The sequence below is a fragment of the Hypomesus nipponensis genome, chromosome 22 (genome assembly GCF_054491055.1).
Source record: "Hypomesus nipponensis isolate SF chromosome 22, ASM5449105v1, whole genome shotgun sequence".
Taxonomy (NCBI): domain Eukaryota; kingdom Metazoa; phylum Chordata; class Actinopteri; order Osmeriformes; family Osmeridae; genus Hypomesus; species Hypomesus nipponensis.
Window position 1 is genome coordinate 11,794,247 of NC_140382.1, and position 22,993 is coordinate 11,817,239.

Here is a 22,993-nt window from a genome sequence, read left to right on the forward strand (position 1 = left end):
GTGTCAGTGTGTCTGGGAGATACCAGAACCTTTGTCGTCTTCTTTCTGACTGCTTCTCTCTTTCTCCATCTCCTATTTTGCCCAGCTTCCCACCCTCTCCTCCCCTCCATCCATGGCAATATCAATTTGAAATGCTGTTCTTTGACCTTAACTGTTCAACCAAGTATGCCCCATTCATATATTTGCACTCAGACACAGAAACAAACATACACACATTCAGGATAATTACTCCAAATACCCAACATATGGGAAATCATAAAAAAATAAAAAAAATAAACAGTTTTTACAAACAATAACAAATTAAAAATGTACCTGCTGTGTTCCTTTCATCCATGGCAGAGGCAGTCTGTAAAAACAGAAAGAATGGAGAATTAATCAGTTTTAATTCAACATCTTTGTCACATTTACTTTAATAGTTTTTTGGTCAACAAACTACTTATTTGATTGATTTATGCTTCACAGGAGCTACAAATAAGGCAGTAACCCAAAAAACTACAGTGAGGGTGTGTGTCTGTGTGTGTGTGTCCAAAGTACAGCTGCTCTGATAATGTCAAGTCAAGAATCTGTAGGCTGTTTGAAAATATTCGTTAGGAAGTTATATTAAATATTCTCAGAAAATCTTTTATTCTTTTGAGATTGATTGAAACACACGTTACCACACTACACACACACCACACACGCAGAGGGAGGCCTCAGACAAATGCATAGCTTTCCAGTGTGCAAACCTCTTAATACCACAGCAGATAAGTAACCCACCAGAGGCCACAGAGTAAATATTGCATTCATAAAACATTTAACTAAACAAGCCGTTAAACCAATGTTGACACAGAGTTTATACATATATATATATATATATATATATATATATATATATATATGACTTCAGATGATACTGACTTCAGTTTATATATATATATATATATATATATATATATATATATATATATATATATATATATACATACAAATATAATCTGAAGTCAGTCGTATAATAATAACAACCATATTAATAATATCAATACACAACCATATTTGATCATTCAGTGCTGGCAGACAAAACATGTAATCTTTGGTTTGGTCATGGATTAGAGAACACGGCTAGTTGTGCTTCATTACATGACTACTTCAGTTCTGGAGTAGAAAAATGTGATGGTCAGTTAGGAATGCAGGGATCGTCATTCTTGCCCTGACCTCAGGTTCCAAGTTGACCTCTGAACCCAAGACCCTGTTTTAATCTAAAGGTCCTTGGAAAAGAGCAAGGCCCAACAGTGTGTCTGATTAACAGTGGGACGCAGTGACGCAAAGGGGCACACAAAAAAATACCCTGGACAAGGACGGAAACTGTGTAAACTAAACCACATGAATTTCACGTGTTCACAGGTCATAAATATGTCGTGACAAGTGATTCACATGTAATCAAGTGATTAAACCGCAGGAATTTCATACGTGCATGTCCGTCAATGTCAAACCTATTGCTGTCTCCCATCCCATCCCCTCCCTCTGTCCTCCATCTCTCCTTCACCCCCTCTTCTGTCCAGACATCGTGAGCCTGCCTCAGCTGGAGGCCCTGCAGTGCAGACTGGCGGCCAGGCAGCTCCTGCCCAGAATGCACCTCAGACCTGATTGGCTGCTTTACTGACATATGCTCATAATTGAGGGGAATCTGATTCTGGATCTGTTCTGGTCTATTAAAAAATGAGGATGAGGATTAGTGATCGCTTATTTACTTATTTACTTATGACCAGAATGAAATGTGCATTATATACACAACTTTATCTAACATTGGGTTGAACTGTCTATGATTATGTTTCATGTCTTAGAGGAAAATCCTCTTGAAATTTCTGAAAAATATAGGTAAGTTTCACTCCCTGGAGCCAGCATCCCCCAAATGAAGGTTTGAACCCACACCACAAAAACACTTTTATTCTGGCTCATCATTTTCAAAATAACTACTAGTGTCACTGCCTGGCAAGATGAAGTATAACTTCAAAGTGTGTCTGTGGTGGTGTCAGTCTGTTCTGGACACTGACGTAGAAAAATGAATGTAGTTGGACTAAATGCCCCCTGGTGAAACACAAAGCCTGGTCTCATTCAATGTGTTTGTTGTTGCTGATGAGTCTGGCGATGGAGCCTGGATATCAGGTTTGTCTCTAGTTCCCATCTGTCTGTCTCTGCTCCTGCACGAACCAGTGGCAGAGCCGGCCAGGCGTGCATGCAGGCGCACATACGCACACATGTTCATACCCCAGCCTGCCTCTTATCTTAAGCCCACACAACCTTCATTCCGTCCATGTGTGATTGTGTGTGTGTGTGTTTGGTAAGAGGTGGTGTGTGTGTGTGGATGTGTGTGTGGGGGGGGAGGAGAGTCAAACTTAAACGAACTACAGCAACACTACATCACCACATTCCCCAACAATGACCCCCAAATAAGCTCTTGGGGGGGCGACCACAACCCCCCCCCCCCACACACACACACACACATACACACCCCTCCAACCCCACCTCCACCCCCACCCCCGCACACGCACACGCACACACACACACACACACACACACCCCTCCACCCCCGCACACGCACACACACACACACCCCAGACCTGGGACACTAAATCAGCTTGACACAGAGAAACACTCCAGGGGAGCCTCAGGAGCTAGAATGATCCGTGGAGGCTGTTTCAGCTGGTGGACTAAGGGAACACAAGAGCCTGGCTGTTTGTCTAGTGCACTTCACTGAATTCTTCTGTGAGAAGTATGCGTCTGTTTGGGTTGACACTGGACGTGTGTGTGAGTGTGTGTGTGAGTGTGTGTGTGAGTGTGAGTGTGTATGTGTGAGTGTGAGTGTGTGAGTGTGTTTGTGATTTCCAGTGATTTCTTAATCCTTCAAGGTTACAGTCAGGGGGTGTTGATGTAATGTTTTAACATGTTCTTCTTACACATGTACCCATTGGACATACGACATATGAGAATATAGTAAACACTCAAGATAGGATTCTCTAGAAAACTATTTGTAACTGTATTGTAACTGTGATACTGTGTATCCTGTGAAAGATATCTGTATCAAACCAGTTGAATGACCAGTCTGTTGATGGGACAGAATTATACACACATTCTATGAGATGAAAAGGGTACAATACTTAAAACCCTGTCTTGCTCATTTGTTCTTTTTCATTTGTTCAACTTGAAATGTACATGACTCATTGGTGATGGTAGTAGTTTCTACTAAATGCCATCCCTCCTTCCCCCTCCCCATCTCTCCAAGAACCATGCTACTTGACCCAGGCAGAGCCTCACTATTGTATAAACACATCTCTGCAGCTTCAACTCACTGAGCCACTAAGTAGAACACGTAAATCTCGCCTTCCCACAATGCCCTGTTTTGCCCCATAATGGCAATTACAGTTGTGAAATCTAGTGCGTGATTGCAGAGCATTAATGAATAGGTGTCTGTGTTTTCACAGCACAGGGGGTCACATATTTCTCCCTTTTCCCAGCTCTCCTGTAGTCCCTTCTCCCTCAGTGCCCCCTTCCTCCTACTCCCAGGCCCCCACCTTTACACCCACCAACACCACCCTAACTCCCTCGGATCAGGTTGTCACAGTTTGAGCTCGTCCAGGTTGTGTCAGGTGGTCGCTTGGAGACGCACACACACACACACACACATGCATGCCGACCCACCCACCCACCAACACCAGCACACACACACGCATACACATGCACACACACACACACTCACACACACATACACACACACACACTCACACACACATACACACACACACACTCACACACACACACACACATGCACACTCACACACCCACACTCACAGGTGCCAACTGCCTCATTCACCACAGCTAATTAAGTGGAAGGGAGAGAGTGTTTGACAGCGTGTGTTTGTGTGCTTGCATGCATGTTTCAGGGCAGGTATGTATCAGCTTCAGCAGGTGTTTTTATCAAATGCAGAGGTAAGTGTGAAAGTGTAGTATGAAAGTGAGTGAGGACGAGTGTTTATGATAAGGAGGAGGCATACAAGGCACTGGCATGTGGCCCTGTTGCACAAAGTAAACTGAGCAGAACTGTGTGTCCCTAAACACACAACCCCCCTCCCCCCCCCCCCCCCCCCACACACACACACACACACAGGTCCCCCTGCCCCCTTGACTGCAGCTGTGATGATTGTGTGGCCACCCATGGTCTGAGCAGGTCGGGGATTAGGCGGCTCAGGAAAACCCAAACTTTTTCCCCCACCACTTAGTGCAAATGGCCAAATTGGTGCAGAGGCTTATGGTCAGGTAAGCCAGTGACTCCAACACTGAATCATGGGATGAAGGGGGTCAGTGTCCTTGTGTGTGTTGGCGTGTATTTGAGTCATTTGATTGCCAATGTGTCTGTCTGTCTGAAAGAGAAAGGGGAGTGGGGGTGTCTGCAAGGCTCCAGGAGATACTATCTAGGCCTTCTCTCTGGCGTTTGACTCGAGTGTAAAGGAGCGTATTCTGTCTGCCCCTGCACTTATAAAGGAATTCTTTCGCCATGCTCTGTCGACCTTTCTGGGCACGTGCAACAGGATACGTGGGAAACATTTTCTCACAGCACCCTTTTCCTTACCAAACACCATTCTCTCTCTCTCTCTCTCTCTGTCTCTGTCTCTCTCTCTCTCTCTCTCTCTCTCTCTCTCTCTCTCTCTCTCTCTCTCTCTCTCTCTCTCTCTCTCTCTCTCTCTCTCTGTCTCTCTCTCTCTCTCTCTCTCTCTCTCTCTCTCTCTCTCTCTCTCTCTCTCTCTCTCTCTCTCTCTCTCTCTCTCTCTCTCTCTCTCTCTCTCTCTCTCTCTCTCTCTCTCTCTCTCTCTCTCTCTCTCCCTTCCCTCCATCACTTCTTCCCTACCCACAATTCTTCCACCATTTCATAGAATAGTTTCCATGTGTCACACGTTAAGTGTGTCAACCGGAAGTGAAGTCATTAGTTCTGGCAATGTTACGGTGGGACACTTCCTGTCTGGCTTGGTGCTCATGATTCAGTGGGATTCCTGTCCAAAACATACTTAAAAATAAACCAAGTCTGACAGCTTTCAGCATGACAAACCATCTCACACTGAGTACTCAAGGAATATAAACATTCATAACTTGGGACATACAATACATAGGACAACAGCGTACTGTATATTTGTGTGTGTGTCAGTGTGTTTTAAGAAGGAACCCACACAGGCTGCCAGCAGAGACCAAGTCCTCTGTCAACCTTGGGAGACATGAAATATATGGTCTATGTTGGGTGATGTTGATGGAAAAAGAGAAGGGGGTGGATATAAACACACACTAAGGTTCTATCCCCAGACATACACAGACATCTGGTCTCTCACACACACACACACACATACACTTTGTTTACGGGACTGAGCCAAAGCAACAGGCTTCTGGTTTCAGACGTGTCCAGTTGGATTTTGTGTTGGGCCCTCTGAGTGTAAACTCCTGGCTGGGCAATGGAAACCATCTATCGTCTGCACACACACACACACACACATACGCACATGCCTGCCTCATTTTACTACAGCCCTGGCCTCCCAAAGATGAACTCTTGTGATGCTGTCCTCCCCCTGTCTCCTTGTAGCAGACACTATCCTTCTTTCTCAACATGTTCAGGCTGAAGTTAGCATGTAGAATGCCCAGGGTTTAAGACATGGTTTCCAACCACCCTCTCTTTTGTGTACATGTACACATATAAAAACACAATCTCTCTCAGATGAACACATGCACACACACACACACACACACACAGAAAACCACTAGGTCTGACACTGGAATTTAAGTGTCATCACTAATCTAACATCTAACAATGTAACAACCACAGACTTCAGAGCAGTTTTGCGTGGACTAATCAAAGCATCCAGGAGCTAGGCCCAACCAGGCCTCACCAGCTCTAAACCACCAGTCCACCCTGCCCTCTACCCTGCCATGTCTCTCTGTCTGGGAAACAGGAAACACTGCCTTAGAACACAGTCATTCAAACTACTTCATCTCATCTGGCTGGACCACTTGGCCCTTAATACACCAGTGAAAAGCCAGAGTCTGTCTCATCTTTACTTCCCCTCAGGTTGACTCCAAGCTTAGCAGCCAGAGTCAATAGGGATAAGCCTTGTTATCCCGACTCCAGTAACAATGCTAGCACCAGGATTAGTCTCTGGTGCGGAACAGGAGAGTGGGCTAACTAGCCCAGCAGGCTTAGCGTGGGCAGTATGGGGGTCCAACAGGGACCCGACGACTTTGTATTGGACACACTGAGGTTTTTGGGTTAAAACTAAGGCACACACACACATCCTTACTGACTTGCAACACACACGCACATACCATGCCCTTGGTTCTGACATCTGTTTAATCTCTCCATTCACTGCACAGCTGTCCCTTCAGATTTCAGCATAACAATGGTACCAGAACTGCTTCAGCATTCCAACACCTTCACACATTCTAAGGTACAAGCACCTGAACACAATATTCGACAGTAACAAGACACAGGCTCTTAATAAGATTCAGACATCTCTACCGAGTGCGCCAGTCTTGAATGAAAGACGTTACTCTGGGACACAGCTTGACCATGGTGACTAAGTGTGGGTTGTCTGTTTGGAATGACGTGATGTCATTTTCAGACGCAAACACATTCACAACAGTGTTCCTTCTGAGTGTGTACTTAGACACACACACACACATGAACACACCTCCATTCCCCGTCTAAATACACAACTCAGACTTGCAGGTGACAACTGAAACACACATGGTTGAATGATGCATGCCTGTGTTTGCTTGTATGTGTGTTTATAGGTGTGTGTGTGTGTGTGTGTCTGTATGTATGTGTGTGTTAGTTGTGTGATTTATAGGCATTCATTATCAACAGGCTGTAGGGGTGTTTCCAGATGCCTATGTTTACCAGTTATCATGTGGATTTACTGTCCATGCCTAACATCATCTGACAGCTATGCACTGTGGCTTTTCAGAGTCTCATCTCCACTCAGTGCTTCGACGTTGATCTGCGCAAACTTCAGACAGAACTCCAATAAGCAAACACATCCATAAGGGGACAATTATTGAATATTTTCTTTTATGTTATGTGTGTCTTGTTGTTTGACTCACACATCATAGCCAGATGGCTCTGTGTGTTGTATGAAACATGTATTTATCTCCAAGCCTAGAGCTATGGAGAGTAAACAAGCTCTGTTTAGGTCATTTGGCTCTCCTTGAATGTGTCACAAGTCATGAATTTGATAATTGATTTGATTATGGGCTATTTTTCAAAATTACACATCTCTGTTCATCTTAGTGTTTAATGCAACTCTATAAAATGCCATGGCCTCAATAGAAAAATACCTTGGGAGTTTGTCATTGATTGAGGTAATGTATAATTACCCTCAAACATCGACACACACACACACACATACACACACACACACACACACACACACACCACACATAACAAACACTTTGTGTGACTTCCTGCATGTGCACAATTGTACATTACTACAAGGTGAAAGCAGATATGCCGGATATCTCCAGTTTCACAAGAGTGTCAGAGTGTTTCTCTAATTCAATTAAATCCCCTTTTTTTTTGCTTCGTCCACTTTTTCTCAAAACCCCCAAAAAACTAAAACTCCAGCTCTGTCCAGTTCTTGGAATGCCTGATGCAATCCCAGAAACCTGGAATTGACAGGAAAGAAGACAAGCGATTTCCGCGTGGAGGTTGAGAAGTTCATTTCTTCACATCCTGCTCCATAAAAACAAACACTTTTCCCCGCTTTTCTTCCATTCTTTTTCTCTGTTTCTTTCTTTCAATCCCTCCTTTTTTTCCGACCATGACCAGGAGGCTAAGGCCGGTCACTGATTGTGTCTGCAGCTGTGCTCAGCAGCAGAAGATTGATTCAGGGGACAAAAACACCACAGATGCTAGTGGCTGACTGGTCCAAGACAGGAAGCCGAACCCCAAATGGAAACTATTACGCAACCAAGAGGACACTGGTGGTCACACTGCTGGCTGACACATACAGCATGGTTACTGGTGAAGCTGACAACATCTGCGCACCAGGAACCCGTCAGGCTGTGAAGGATTTGATTGCGATTCACGAAAGGGTGGGTGGCGCTGAACAAGAGAACAGAGCTAGAAAGCAACTGAGGTGGTAGAGACAGAGACAGAAGAACAGCAACATAGTCACAGTCAGCTATTTGGAGAGGTGTGGTTAGGACAAGGGATGTTTGGGGACTTGTTTGCCAAGCAGGAACAAAGACAGAGAGGAAGCACAAAGACCAGGACGGCCTTGCAACCTTATCACGCAAACAACTGCACAACTAAGGTTCTCTCCCCAGACACCATTGATCAAATATGTAGCAAATATGTAGCATGCCAACAACCAGAAACAATCAGAAAACTGTTTTCTGTGTCTTCTATCTAAGGTTGTATTCTGTTCAAAACTTCATTGGGTGTGATAGTTAAAGTGTTCATTGTAAACCGGTGACAAAACCAAGAGAGAGATGACAGATGGTTTGTTTTGACCTCTGTTGCCTGGGAGATGGAACACAGATGCAAACACTGGGGTCAAAGATCGGGTCCAGTTATGGAATTTCCAGAGACCAAAGATATAGAACAGTTTGTACAGCTTGAAGTCTGTCTCTTTGAATGTAACAAGTTGGCTTGTGAGTGTTGTATTTAACAGGCTGAGACGAAAGGTGTGTTTGTGTGGCGTTTAACAGCAGAGGCCTTTCGAGGATTTTGTCTTGCTGGTGGGAAATCTCTCCCCTTAAGGGAGTGATTGATCTGTTGTTTCCGACTGTACTATTGGAGCACTGCAGAGGTGAGGGGGGAGGGGGGGGTGGGGGGATGGGGGGGTGGAGGGTCAATGTCGGTCAGGACCCCCCCTGACCATCTCACTGACATGGGACATCCTTTGCGGTAAAATTCCTCTTAAAATAGCAGCACAGTCATTTGCACCACCTGACACCCTGGCAATGGCGATTACTTATCATGTAGTGGAGGTTAGGTTGTGACAAATTCCACCGCAAAGACAAGAAGACGCTGTTTCATAATCAGAAAGATATGAGGTCTTCAACAACGCCGACATTTTGACTAAATGTTACATTTTCTTTGACAAAACCATTTCGAGGCCGTGGCTGTCCGTTACACCATGTGAAACAAAACATTAAGTGACACTTGTCACTGCACAACTTGGAGCAAGTGGCACAAACCTGCCAACAACAACACACAAAAGGAAAGAATTCCGCCGCGATCGGAAAAACACCTGCTGTGTCACGACGTCTGCTTGAAACCAACCACACACGCTCACAACACCACAACAACAGCCACCTGTTAGGACGGGAATACAAATAGCAGTCGACTACAATAGAGCGGGCCAAGAATACTCCTCGCTTCAACCTGACACCTGCTATGGCCTAGCAAGCTACCACCGGCACAGTGTGTCACATACCACAATGTGTACACTTGAAACAGCACAACACAGCCACATGCCTTGGCTTAGCACTTATCAGTGTTATGTAAAATGATTGTCCCAGAGGATAAAGAACACTTGAGTGTTTGGGTGTACTGTGCATGAATGTCCAGTAAACACACAATGACAGTCCTGTACTGTTTGTGCTGTACCATTGTTGTTACTGAAGCATATCGAACCGCAATGCAGGTATGATGACAAAGCAGGTAAAATGTTACGATTTATTAGAACAGATGTAGAATGAGTGGACCAATGCTAGCGCACTAGGAATCCATGTCGTTGCATCCAATAGTTGCATGAGCACTATTTATCACAAGGATTCAATCTGTTTCATTTACCTAGTACCCTTACGTAATCAACTAAGGAATGGAAGGACAGAAGCACAGAAGATCATTGACAGAGGTCCAGTACATGTGCACGCACACTTCCTGACTATAATTCGATTGGTTTCGTAATGAAAAAATATGATCAGTTCTTGTTATCTATGAAGATCTTTCATCACCAAATGCGTGCCTAATCAGGCTATCCTTTATGGACGGCAAATTAAACACGTTTATTGTGTACCTAGCGTGTATGTTACCATGCAAATAAAGGGTAACTTGTTAAGTAGCATATATGCTTGCATGCCAGTCCATCTTCAGGAATGAGGTCAGTCTCATGTTTGTGGTAAATGAGCTGACCAAAAGTGCTTGTCCAGGCTTTGCAGTTGTACTGTTTCTGCAGAAGTCATTTAATTACCAGCCAGGCCCCCTTCTCCATCTCAGTTTTTCCTACTTTTCTCTCACTCCACAAGGTCTTTATAGCTATCTGTTGACTGCTTATTTCTCTCTCCTCACTTTCCCCCTTTTCCAGCTCCAGTGCTACAGAAAGCAGACTAGATTGAAGGAGAGGATTTGGAGGCTGATAGAATGTATCTTTTTGTATTAAAAGGAAATCTCACATCTCCTGTGTGGGAACCCAAGACAAAGTCTTGCCTGTGGGAATGGGCTGAGTGTGGGAATCACTACTGGGAAATCACATTTTCACCCCCTGAATCGATTGGTTTAGAACATTCCACTTATGTCTGCCTAAAAGATTACCAGTGCATCTGGAGGGCACCAATTTTCAAATGGGGGTGGATACAACTCAACACAGTTTCTGTTTCTGAAATGTTAAATGTTTCCATTGCTACCGTAACCACACACTGAAGCTAAATACTACAGTAAAAAAAGAAATATATATATATCTTTGCGTGTCCTCTATTTAGTGGACATCTCAACACCTCAGTGTCTGAACAGACTGGATGGAATCTTATAGCTATTAACCCCTCACAGTCCTCTCATCAACTCAGCTAAAGCCCAAAGCCTACATGGGGTCTCCACTGTAACCCCCCGCCGCCCCCCACACCCCTCAAGTCTTGTTAGTGTACTGTCCATTAATTAGGCAAGGCAAAGGCTTTGTTTATTTTAGTTTAGTGTGCTGGCTTAGCTCATCTCATAGTACATTTAAATACCAAATGACCTTTTTGAAAACTGTTTCAACATTACAACATAAAAGTTTGGCAGATACCAGCTTAATATAAAGTACACCATGCTTGATACTACAGTATCACCATTTAAAGTACAAGAAGATTTGGCTTGATGGTGTTTTAAGCCCCCAATGGCTCCTTAGAGGCAGCTAACCCTAACCTCAACCTTAAACCTACCCATCCCCTCGCTGCCTGGAAGGCACCGTTGTGGGCTTAAAACACCAAATAACGAAGATTTGGCATCCATTTTAACGAGTAAATGCTAACCTCAGGTTATGGCATGTAAAGGGGCCAAACTATGTGGAAGAAGAATTGAAACAGATAACTCTGAAATGCAGGTTTGTCTGTTCTGAGAAAATGTCTAATCTCTAATCAGGTGGGCAAATGTGTGTTGTTGCCAAGATAACGTGCATGCTATGTAGCAGAAACATCCTGTCCGACATTTCCTTTATCGGGACGATACTGTATCACCATTTTTGCTTGAAGAACACAACGATGAGTTAAGTGACGCACTAACCTCCTCATCCGGCCTCAGAGAAATTCTGAAGGAAACACGAGCAACAGAAATATTTTTAAAATTTTCCAACAGTGATTCCGCTTGGTCAGAAAAGTCCAGGAAGTTAGTGGCTCATGGACTTCATAGACATAAATCTGTCTTGAACAATCCAACGCGCCCCAAATTCCCCCTTTGCCCACCCCCCAGATAACCCCACCCTTGCCCTTCCACCCCTCTGACCCCACTGTTGACCCCTTTGTTGGAGCGAGATCCCTGGAACCAGCTAATTACAGGTTTCAGCGTCTGCCAGGCAGTAGTCCTCAAAATCCCCCGTCGACATTCCTACGCGTTGCTGAGTCACTTTGTGTATGGATGTATTGTTCAGTTGTATAACAGTGTGCCTTACGCTTAAGTGGATTTATTCACGACTGCTTGCTGTGATGCCCTGCATGTGTCACCTGATGTGTTTGTGTGTGATTCTGTATGTGTGTGTTTGTGTGTGTTTGTATTGTATTGATTTTCTCTCTGCCTAGTCTCTGGGTAGAGGCAGACACGTCTAAGTGTGTGTGAGATCAGGCATGAATGCTTTTTAGCTGTGCACAAGGCCACTTTGCCTCTCACTTAGCCTTAGCACGGTGCAAACACTCCTGATGGCCCCTAACCTGCAGAGCAAACACACAGAGTAGAGGGAATCCAATCTGGAGCCTTGGCCCCAACAGAACCCAATCACACAGTTGGGTTGGCATGAAAGGACTTGGCTCGTTGAGGGTTCACTGGCTCGTTTCAAGCGCGCCCAAGCCAGAGACGTTCTCGTCACAGTCAGGGGTTAAGCTGATGCATGAAGTGTGTGTGTGTGTCTTGCACGCTTTCTTCTTTTCATTTGATACATCCCTATTTTTCTTTTCTTTTCAGCTTTGTAAACTGTGATGTAGGTCCAGTGAGAGCTCCTCTCAGACTTACCCTAGCCTTGGGCTTGGTTCCAGATGTCGACACTAAGGATGAGGCTGAGGTTGAGGCTGAGGCTGAGGCTGAGGCTGCATGGCTCAGTGCAGTAGATGTTTGTTGTGGATGTAGGATGTTGACAGACTGACATGAGCTGGAGAGGGAGCAAGCTCCTTTCACTGGACATAGATCCATATCCTAGAAACAGAGAACCAGGATTAGCAATGACATTGGAGGCTATCCTTTTTGTAACTTTTAAAATACATTTTCACAACAACTAAGTCTCCACGGAAAGAAAAGCACTTCTAATGAAACCCCAAAGCAATGAAGCAAAACAACAAGTTTATGCCATTCTGCTTAAATCTACAGAATACAAGGTACAGTGTGTGGTAGGGTAAAGTGTGCACAATACACTGTGTGGTCTGCAGACAACAGACTAATGCACTTTGCGTGTTGGTGACATACGGACCGACTGTTCCCTGCGCCGCAGTGTGGGGGTGTTGGCCATGGAGGAGGCAGTGCTGCTCAGGGCATTCTCTATTTCCTGGTCCAGCTGGTCCAGTTTCATTAGCAGCAGAACCATGGAGTCCAGACGAGACCGCTCCTCCCTAGAACTCTGCACGTACAGCCAGAAGGACAGATCGATGAAGAGACAGACAAAAAGACAGACAGAGAGGGTACTCCTATTTAATCCGCACGCGAGTGGTGTACAAACAGTAGCAATATCTCTCTAGCCTCATGTTCGTCAAAAATTAAGTAAACTGATTCATGCCATTGATGTCATCATCTCAATATCTTAGCCAGCTTCTCCTTGGCCTTGTTTGGTCCTACCCTCCTTTGAAGAGAATGTACCTAGCAGTCCTGCATTTGATCAATTACCCTCCCAAATACAGACAGAACAAAAGGAACAGTGTTGTAATTGTCATGTAACTTTGCTTTACATTGTGCATTTGGTAGAAATATCATGCTTCTTCACCCTCGGATTCTGTAATTGCATCAGTCACAAGCGGTCAACCTGGCACTAAGTAAGGACATTCATCTGTCAGGTGCAGCCAGTCTGCCCTTGCAGGGTCCGGCTGTGCCGTCCACATGGGCATAACACAAGGCGCCCTCTGAAAGGACTAAATTGAACTAGAGAGGTTATAATTTCTGAGGAAATTGTGAGGTGTGCTTGCATCCATTGCAGATGGCTCTGTTATTATTTGTTAAAAAGCAATATCTCAGCTGGGATCCCTATTACAACATTACCATCTGCAAACTGAAAATATGCCCCTATAAACGTAAATAAGCTTGAAATCTTTTTGGGGAAAAATGGCATTTTACTGGAAGCAATACTTGACAGTAACAACATCCCTGGTCTGAAGACTCTGCGCTCATGTGACCGGCTATCCGTGCTGTAAGTAGGGAAAAGTGCATTCAACCTTGTCAGCCTCTCTCCATCCTGGTCATTGATCCTGATCATTGGGCCTACTGTAGCCCTGCATGTTTTTAGATGTTTATCTGGTCCAAATGACTGGGTTGGCAAAACAAAAGTTGGAAGCAAGATACCAATAATAAGTGTGTCCTTTTTCACCTCCCCCCATCACCTGGAATAGATTTTTTTCTATATGTATATTTGAGACCACACATTAGTATATATAGGCCTATGTTTCAACTATATGGAAATGGTTTATGAGGTTGATCAGATTAAATGAGAAAAAATGAGGCACAATTGTCCCTCATCTGTCCATATATTTTTTTTGTGCAGACGGGAGGGAAATGCCCATGGGAAGCTAACTAGCTAGATAGAGCGGAGGGCAGTTTGTAACTCTCAGAATGTACAGTAGCTCTAAAACAGGGGAACTCGTCGAACAGCTGTCTCAACATTTTAAGGTAGTTAGCGAGCTGCTAAACTAATGTTCTACTATAGATAACTTATCACCAGGCCTGGTAATCAGGCTTTCGCTTAATACTTAAATTAAGTCTAGACAGTGCAACGGAACACAAGCAACACAATCGTGACCAAGGCGAACATTTTGAAACCAACATTGGCAATGTAGTGTTAAAATTAAGGGACAAGCTTGGGTGGGAAAATAAAAAATGATAAATAAATATGTGAGATAACATAGGATGTGCCTTGCAAACCTGAAGCGAGGAAACCTCAGAACATGTATTTTGTGGGGCATGACATCCTTGTCAATTCACCTAATGCTGAGTCTGTTTCAAAAGCTACAACAGGCACAACACATCCCTGTATCAAAAAGTTTGAGTTCTTTTTATGCACATCTCAGTTTTGATAGAATGAGCCTTCTTGTGACCCATGTGATTGACTGAGGTGCAATGTAGCAGATGGTCTAAAAGCATTCCAGAGATTGTTATCAGCTAAGGCTTTGATTCAATATAGACCACAAGAAGGAATTGGCCTGAAATCAATGAACTCAGTCTCAGTTTGAACTGCCACGAACCACAAAACCTCCCCAACCCATTCAGTCCTGTCCTTTCTTCCCATCCTGTCCTCTTCTCCTCCTCTGGCTGTCTACCTCCCTCCCTCTTTCTGCGTTTCCTCCTCTGCCCTCTTCTTCTTCTGTGTTTTTCCCATCTTACACTCAGTCCAGTCTTACATTGACCTCAGGTGGTGAGTTGCTGGTAAGACATGCCTCCGTCACTTCCACCTCTACTTGTCATCTTTTTAATTTGTCTCAACGTTTCAACTTTTCCACGTAAAAAAAAAGAAATGGTCTAATCCCTTATTTCCTGTGTCTTTGTGTCCTGCTTTACTTCAGTCCAGAGGTCTATGTTAAATGTCTCCTTAAAGTTTTTAATTTTCCTCATGTTCCTTCTCTTTTTACATCTCTTTTTCACTTTCCAAGTTCCTCTCTTTTATTCATTCTATCTTTTTCCTACTCTCTCATTTGCCCAGTTTCTTTCTCTCTCTCTCTCTCTCTCTCTCTCTCTCTCTCTCTCTCTCTCTCTCTCTCTCTCTCTCTCTCTCTCTCTCTCTCTCTCTCTCTCTCTCTCTCTCTCTCTCTCTCTCTCTTTCTCTCTCTCCAGCTTTCCTTGGTTATGGAAGAGTAGATTACATCATCAGTGCTGGCTCATTAGTCTCAAACAAAGCCTTTTACAATCAGCACAGACAGACCCTGTGTAACAGCTTTACAAGGGTGAGCTCACACCCTGATTGTGTGTGCGTGTGTGTGCGTGTGTCGGAAGAGGTTGAGTTATAAGTTTGAAGCAAAAATACAGGCAGTAAGTGATGGAATACATTAATGCTTACTATATTAAGACTCAATATCCTTTGGGGTTTTAACTTGTTTGTCTGCAGATATGTGTTGTGTTTGATATGGGTGTGTTTGAGTGTCTGAGTGTATGATGAGAAGAGCATCATTCAACTAACTATGATTTTGGTTCCTTCATGGTTGTTATTCAAACCATGAGGGTGTGTGAGAGATACTGTTATGGGTCAGGAGGAAACCAGATGGGCTGACGAATATTTGTCAAGGGACACAGAACTGCTGTGAAAATATGGCAAGAACAAATCTATGCCTGACTTCCCAACTCACGTCATATTTCATATGACTTATCCTACACTTATTTTCAAGTTAACGTTGAATTATGCAGTCAGAAGAGGTTCCTGCTGGGTGTGCAGAGCTGATGCCCAGGCATGGTAACTGTGTATATTATGGAACTGTTCGGAGCGGGATGCCTTGACTTCTCTCTGATGCTAATGCACTAACACTAAGTGTATTCTGGCAACTCAGGCAATCCCGATGCCATGCTGTTATGTGACAAATAACTTCTCAATAAGGGTTGGTGGGCCCTAATGACAACAACAAAAACAACAACAACATGCATTCTCTTAGCCGAGGAGCATCATCGTTTGGGATGGGGTGAAAGGGGAGTCGGACATTCCAGTGGTTTGGAGGCTCCTTTCAAGTAGTTTTTGGTCTTTACAGTCTTGTTGGGGTTTTTTTGCATTTCACCACCACTTCCTGTTGCTTGGGATGGGAGAGTTCCCACACTGACTGACCTCCCAAAAGCCCCCCCCCCGTTCTCTCTCACTCTATCTGTTTCTCTCTCTCTCTGTCTCTCTTTCTCTCTTTCTCCATCATAGCTCTGTCATACATCCCTTCAGCCCACTTCTCCAGACTTCATGGAAGACAGCTTGCTAGTCATGCAAAAAATATTTTAAAGATGGGGAGCTAGTCATTGTTTACAATATAAACACTGTATATTATGCATATGTATACATTTACCGCTTCTCATCTCTACATATCAACACACAGATAGCTTTGACATCTTTGGGTGTACTGTACTACTCAGTCATTTGATATACTTAGTTGGCCTCCTTGAGTTTATATCAACATCAAATATAGTTGCAAAAAAGCTTACTTAAAACTCCCTGCCGACCTTGCCGAAAAGCATATTTGCAAAGTAAACTAGCGGCGTCAATGTGCATCAAATCTCAAGACACCAAAGCCTTGCTGTCACAGTCCCTGGAGAGGGTTCAAGGTGCTCCCGTATGGTAGATGAATTGCTTTGGCGCCCTCCACTGTCACGGATGGACTTTTTTTAGGTCAGTCAAGCCAACATGTTAAGCCAAATTTTTTAGCCGCCTGCAATAAAAACGCCATAGGTTTTCCATGTTTTGGAATGTGCATGCATGTGTGTGTTTGTGTGATCTCACAGGGTCTCTCATCTTTGGCATTCAGTGGCGTGACGTCTGTCATGGACGGAAAGAGCTCCACCACGGCTACGTAAACCCCAGATTCAAGCCAAAGCATCAACACTACGCAACATCCAGAGGGATTGCGAAATTTTGCAGCATTTTGAGAAACTGCCTACAGATTTCAATGGAGAACATCCCCTCTCTCTCCATGTGGTATTAAAGTACAAAAGTGGCAGACCGCATATGTTACTCTTTAAACTAAAGCAATCAACCCCCAGTCTTTCCAACAGCACACTCAATTTCCAGTCTGAGATCTTGGCAGTATTACAAATAATATTTGGTAAGAATTTCAATATAAGTCCCTTTAACAGCTCTGCGTTTATTTAAAGTGCCATGTAAACAAACGCAAAGGTAAAAGCCTATGGAATATCAAAGGAATTAACTCTTGTTAAATATTGTTGAGTGAGTTTTGTGCTTGGATAAGGACATCTCCAAACAGCATGCCTACTTAATGGGCCTTGGCTTATAAATAATTGCTTTATTGTAGTTTCCCCAATGGGATAGATTTTCAGCTAACTCTCACACATATGTTAAGTATTTTGGCTGGTCACAGTTGTAAGATGGCAACACAACTAAATGAACAGTGTCAGGCTTTTGAGCTGCATCAGTAACTAAGTGTGTAAACAGCAATGGATGTTTGGCTGACAGGGAGCTTGTTCAGAGGCTTTTACCTCAGGGATGTCTTGGCAGGTACAAGCAAGTGTCACCACACTGTTTTCAACCCCCTCGCACACACACACACACACACACACACACACACACATACACGCACGCACACACACACACACACACACACACACACACACACACACACACACACACACACACACACACACACACACACACACACACACACACACACACACACACACAGCACTCACACAGAAACACACAGTCTTCATGCCCTTATAGGACCTTGTTTTGCAAGCCGAGCTAGGCTGAGGGTTGAACATTTTACAGATCCCCTGGTCACAGTTCTGAAAGCATGTGAAAGTGAAGTCATTGTTTTCCGAGAGGATGGCCAGAGTACGGGACTGAAAAGATTTGTGGATTTGCTTCGTAACATTCAGCACCCAAGAAATGTGTGTTGATTGTAAGTTGATATAACAAAGGAACATCTTTCGAAGACTCTGCTCCCTTTAGTAAAACATCTTCATGTGCAAATATCAAATCCACAGTCTTCAACAAACATCTTACGTTGTTTTTTCTGATTTTCTTGAAATGAAAGTGTAACTCCATACAGCTAATATGCTAACTGAAGCGCTTTTAGTTACCATATACCAACAGTACCAACCCAAAAACAATTGTAAACTTTTTCACATACCTTTCTCATGCGCACCTTCACTGGGTTATCCTCCATCTTTCTCACTGAGTCTCTTCTCCCCTCTGGAGCTTCAGAAACCAGATGAGGGCTGTGGGGGTTGCCAAGCTGCGCTAGCATCTCCATCTCCTCCATTTTAGAAAGTTTATCCGCAGGCTTCTCCCATTCTCTGTGACCATCTGCCACCTCTAATGCGGGTGACTCACCTGACGCCCTGCCTGGGGCCTGGTTGCCATAGTGATCCCCTAGTAGGGCCTTCTCATTGGTCACCTCAGGACATGCAGTCTGGTTTAGAACATTCTGCTCAAAGATTACATCGACTTGCATTTTATTTGGATGCTGGCTCACCAAATGGGTGGAATATTCCAAGGCCATTTCTGATGGGTTCTCCAGGAGTGCAGGGCCTTCGTTTACCTCATGGTGGATGACCTCATGAATGGTGTCCAGTTTTGAACTGACGTCATTAGGAAGGCCTTGATCTTGAGGCGCTACTATGTTTTCAGAGTCTGGTATTGATGTTACTAAAGAAGAACAGTCTTTGGAAGCAGTGGAACCCCTTGTGTTCTCCAGTCGGGGGTCATTAGGGCTTCTCTTTGTCAAATCACAATGAGTTTCCTCTGTGGTTAATACCGCTTCCTGGATTTGGTCCAGTTTTGGTTTAATTTCAACACAGTTATCAGCAGATAAGGTTGCTCCATTGCTGTCTGTGATTTTCCGGTGGGCTTGTTCTCTATGGCTGTGCTCCACTTGGGCTGGGTCCATTTCTGCCATTTCATCGTCTTCTTTTTCTAGCACTGTCTGGTCTACAAAGGTTTCACAACCTTGTACCTTATCAGTCAAAGTCATGTCCCAATGATGATCTTGGTCTGCTTGACCACCCTCTAATTCCCTTTGCAACCCATAAACCTCAGCTGTCCTATGTTTGCATTCTGCCTGGTCACCATTCCCTATCTCTACTGAATGAAAAGCTTCTAAAGTCATATCAGCATGAACTTTTCTGCCAGACACGACATCTCTTCCACCCATCTTAGATTTTATTGAGCGGTTCAGTAACCCACCAAGGTCCACCTCAGGATCCATGACAGGAATCCTGGTTCCCTCCAGTGTTGGATGATCCGTTAACGGTTCCAGCTCAGAAAAAGCTGCGGTGGGTTGTGGAGAAAATGAGGGCTGAAAAGGTCTTGCTTGACAGTTGGTATTGCCCTCCCTCGTCTCCTGCGATTCTGGTGGTCCACCAGCTGAATCGGTCAGTGACAGTCTATTGTCCGGACAAACAGAGACGCATTGTTCCTCTCCAACAAATGCGGACTGAGGCGTCGAGAGTTTGTCATCATGTCCAAAGTCGTGATTCTTGAACATGTCTGTACCATCCTCACATTTACTGTCTAGAACGCTTTCCTCATCATGGCTACTATGGACCTTACAGATTAGAGAGATGCTGTGATCCATACAGGGGTTGGAGAGAGATAAGCACATTGTAATATCCTCCATGCGTGCTTGTTTTAGATGTCCTTGTCCCGACTCATGTAACAATTGGGTGACATCGTCAACATCCACCACTTCTGTTGAGCCCTCAGTGGACTCCTGTGAGCCCTCATGAAAAACAGGAGCCACATTGGTACCACTGTCACCCACCACTTCCATACACCCTAATTCTGTCTTTGCATTCAAAAAACTGGGGGTCATGACCTCTGACCCTTGAACCGTCTCATCAGGGAGTGACTTATGACAGCACTCCGGCATGGACGCACATCTCGCCCGCCGCCCCTGCTTGAACCCTTCCGTACCAACCAGAGGCCCTTCACTGCCAACGTCATGGCAACAGACCAGGTCCAGGTCGTCGTAGCTGTACTGTAATCCCGAGCGGTGAATCACATGATCTTCCCAACTCTTTTTCCGTATAGCTACAGGCATGGTGGAAGTCCACAGCTATCCCATAAAGAGTTCTGTTCAAGGCGTAGACATATCCAAACGATGGAACAGCTCTGTTAAACTTCCTGTAAGAGAAGAAAAAAGGGGGTTGGCAGCAGTTACGTCAAGTGCTTAAATTCTGTATGGACCTAACAGACTTTGCTGAGGGTAATCTGGAGAATAATGTTACAGTTTGAAAGTAAATAGCTGAGTGAGTTGGGAAGAAGTTAAATAAGGGCGTGCACAATCATGTTCCCTCTTGTGTTCACTACGAATGTGTAAACTCAGCTGTGCCTGTGTAAGCTGACATGATTCCCAGTAGTATAGAGACACACATGGAAAAGTTATGACTTTCATGCACAGTTTTTCCAGCCTGCTCATTGGAAATTAATTATCTGCAATCAGTGACATGGGCAGGAAGAGATCAAATGTATCCACTGATTCTTTTGTCATATTATGAAGGTATGGACAATGGAAAGAAGACATTCTGTATTTTGACATTTCTAATAATAACAATTATAATATTAATAGTAATAATATGTATCATTTTTAAACTGCCTGGACAAAGAAGAAGTGTGACAGGTTTACGCCCCAAACATTTACCGCACATTAAACTTTACAGTCCGAATCAAGACCAAATGTACACAAGGAGAACTGGCAAGCTAGGCACAAACCCTGGCTCCCACATAAACGGTTCAAGCTCATGATCCTGAGGAGGAATTTACAAATGTGATTGACAGTCCAAATGTACCAAGGGGCCTGGGCAATTTGTCTGTACATTGACGTGAGCAAGAAAACATATTGGCTTCGCATGACTCTCTAGCGCGTCATAAACATGGTTGTTAGAATCATTGCCTGGTTCTGTGCTGGCTGTAGTCACTGGCTGAGAATTTCTCTTTAGCTTTGGAAGGAGTACTGAGAAGTTCTGTGATGAAGGAGACAGTCAAGCAATTGATGCAGCTAAAATAACCTCCTATGTATATATTCCTATTTCCCAGCACTATAGTAAAGTAAGCAGTATATAGTTCTAAGAAAACCTATAGTCATGTTTACGAATAACATTTAGGCATGTTTACGAATAATATTTAGGCTACATATAGTAAATATACAAATGAACAACGCTAAACCCGGAATATGTTGGTCATATAATTTAAACTATAATTGAATCTTGATAGATACGGCGCTGTAGACAAATTGCTTCGGTTGTGTGATTTTGTGAGAGTCTGACAGCTCTAACGACTGTTTTTTGCGACGGGAAGATCGTATAATTCCTGGGACAGCTGCTCGGAGCATAAAGTATTCCCTCATACATCTGTTTAGCAGTCTAGAAAACATGAAATTAGCGTCTTCATTATGAGCCCTTTCCACGGCCTGTTTATCACAAGTTCGTACGCTAACGGCACACCGACTAACGCTTTCAAGAGGAAACGAGTTGTTTCGTCTAATATGACATTTCTGTGGACATGTATTACAACTTTGATAAATTGGCTTTGGCAAACACATTTTCCCATTATGAGTCAGAGGAGAGTGTGTGGGGATATTTTTGCTTGTGTGGCATGTGTGTCATCTGTTTTGTGGAAATACATGTCACTTTCTCCTAAGGGAATGGTCTTGAGAAGATTTGTGACAAATGTTTCCATCTTAATTGTAAATCCAGTGTTTTCAGGACCTTTGCAAGAATGATTTGCTGACACAAATTGGAAAATGGGATAACTAAAATGAATATATCAATGCCAGGAGGAATTCTGCAGAAACTAAAGATTATCAGATGTTCTCACCACAGCAAAAAGATGTACACATACCCTCAAATATTTGTCATGGTAATATTTACTCTTTATATGGTCATACATTGTAGTACATAGTCAGTACTTGACCATAGTCACAGAAGATTCCCATTGCAGTCCATGATATGAGCAGCATGACTGTAGTTTGAAAATAATCCTTTCACCTCTCAGCACAGTTCCATTTCCAAAGCTCCGAAAAACAATATTATAGGGTAAAAGAGAGCGGCAGTACTTTAGTAATTGAGTTAGTATTCCAATTTCTCTCTTCACACAATCTGAAGTGAGACGTCCTTCATTTAAGTGACACTTGAATCCAATCCACAAAGCCTCTTAAGAAATAAAACTCCTTTATCTTCCACCTAAGATATCAATCCCAACTGGGTCCTAAAGGGTTGGCAGGTCCAAATCAGTCACTGTCGGTACCTTTACCAGGGAAAAAGAGCGCTGGGTTATGTGACAGGCGCAATTCTGGAATGCAATTCTGGAACCATGGTAAAAAATCTCTAGACAGCTTCCATCTTGATCACATTAGGGTTTTTGCTGACGACGAGCGCCTGGAGTAAGGGTTGTGTTGGAGAGAGGGGGGGGTGGCCGGTGCTTTTCCTCCCCTTCTCTCCTCCATCCTCCACCCCCTCCTCGTGGCTCCTGACAGGGAGTCTGAGTCACATCCACATCCTGGTTGATCCCAGGATATCAGGCTTCACTTGTTTAGTCATCTTCCTCTTTTTCAGTCCTCCTGTTTCTCTTCACTGTTTTAGAGTTGTCATCTCAAATCCTTCTCTTTCAGTCACTCAATTCTATCTTCCTCTCTTACTTGCCTGGCGTTTCTCTCTATCTCTCTCTCTCTCTCTCTC

At 43.9% G+C, this 22,993-nt stretch overlaps 1 protein-coding gene across 1 annotated transcript in view; it reads right to left on the minus strand.

Moving 5' to 3' along the window:
- dlc1 (DLC1 Rho GTPase activating protein) overlaps window positions 1–22,993 on the minus strand; it is a 73,906-nt gene extending 50,913 nt beyond the window's left edge. The window contains exons 1-5 of the mRNA XM_084686203.1: window positions 22,158–22,993; window positions 18,448–20,441; window positions 12,888–13,034; window positions 12,437–12,616; window positions 313–346 (exon numbers count right to left, since the gene is read on the minus strand). Of these exons, the coding sequence (XP_084542329.1) occupies window positions 313–346; window positions 12,437–12,616; window positions 12,888–13,034; window positions 18,448–20,358 (2,272 nt within the window). The 5' untranslated portion in view covers window positions 20,359–20,441; window positions 22,158–22,993. The remainder of the gene's footprint in view (window positions 1–312; window positions 347–12,436; window positions 12,617–12,887; window positions 13,035–18,447; window positions 20,442–22,157) is intronic.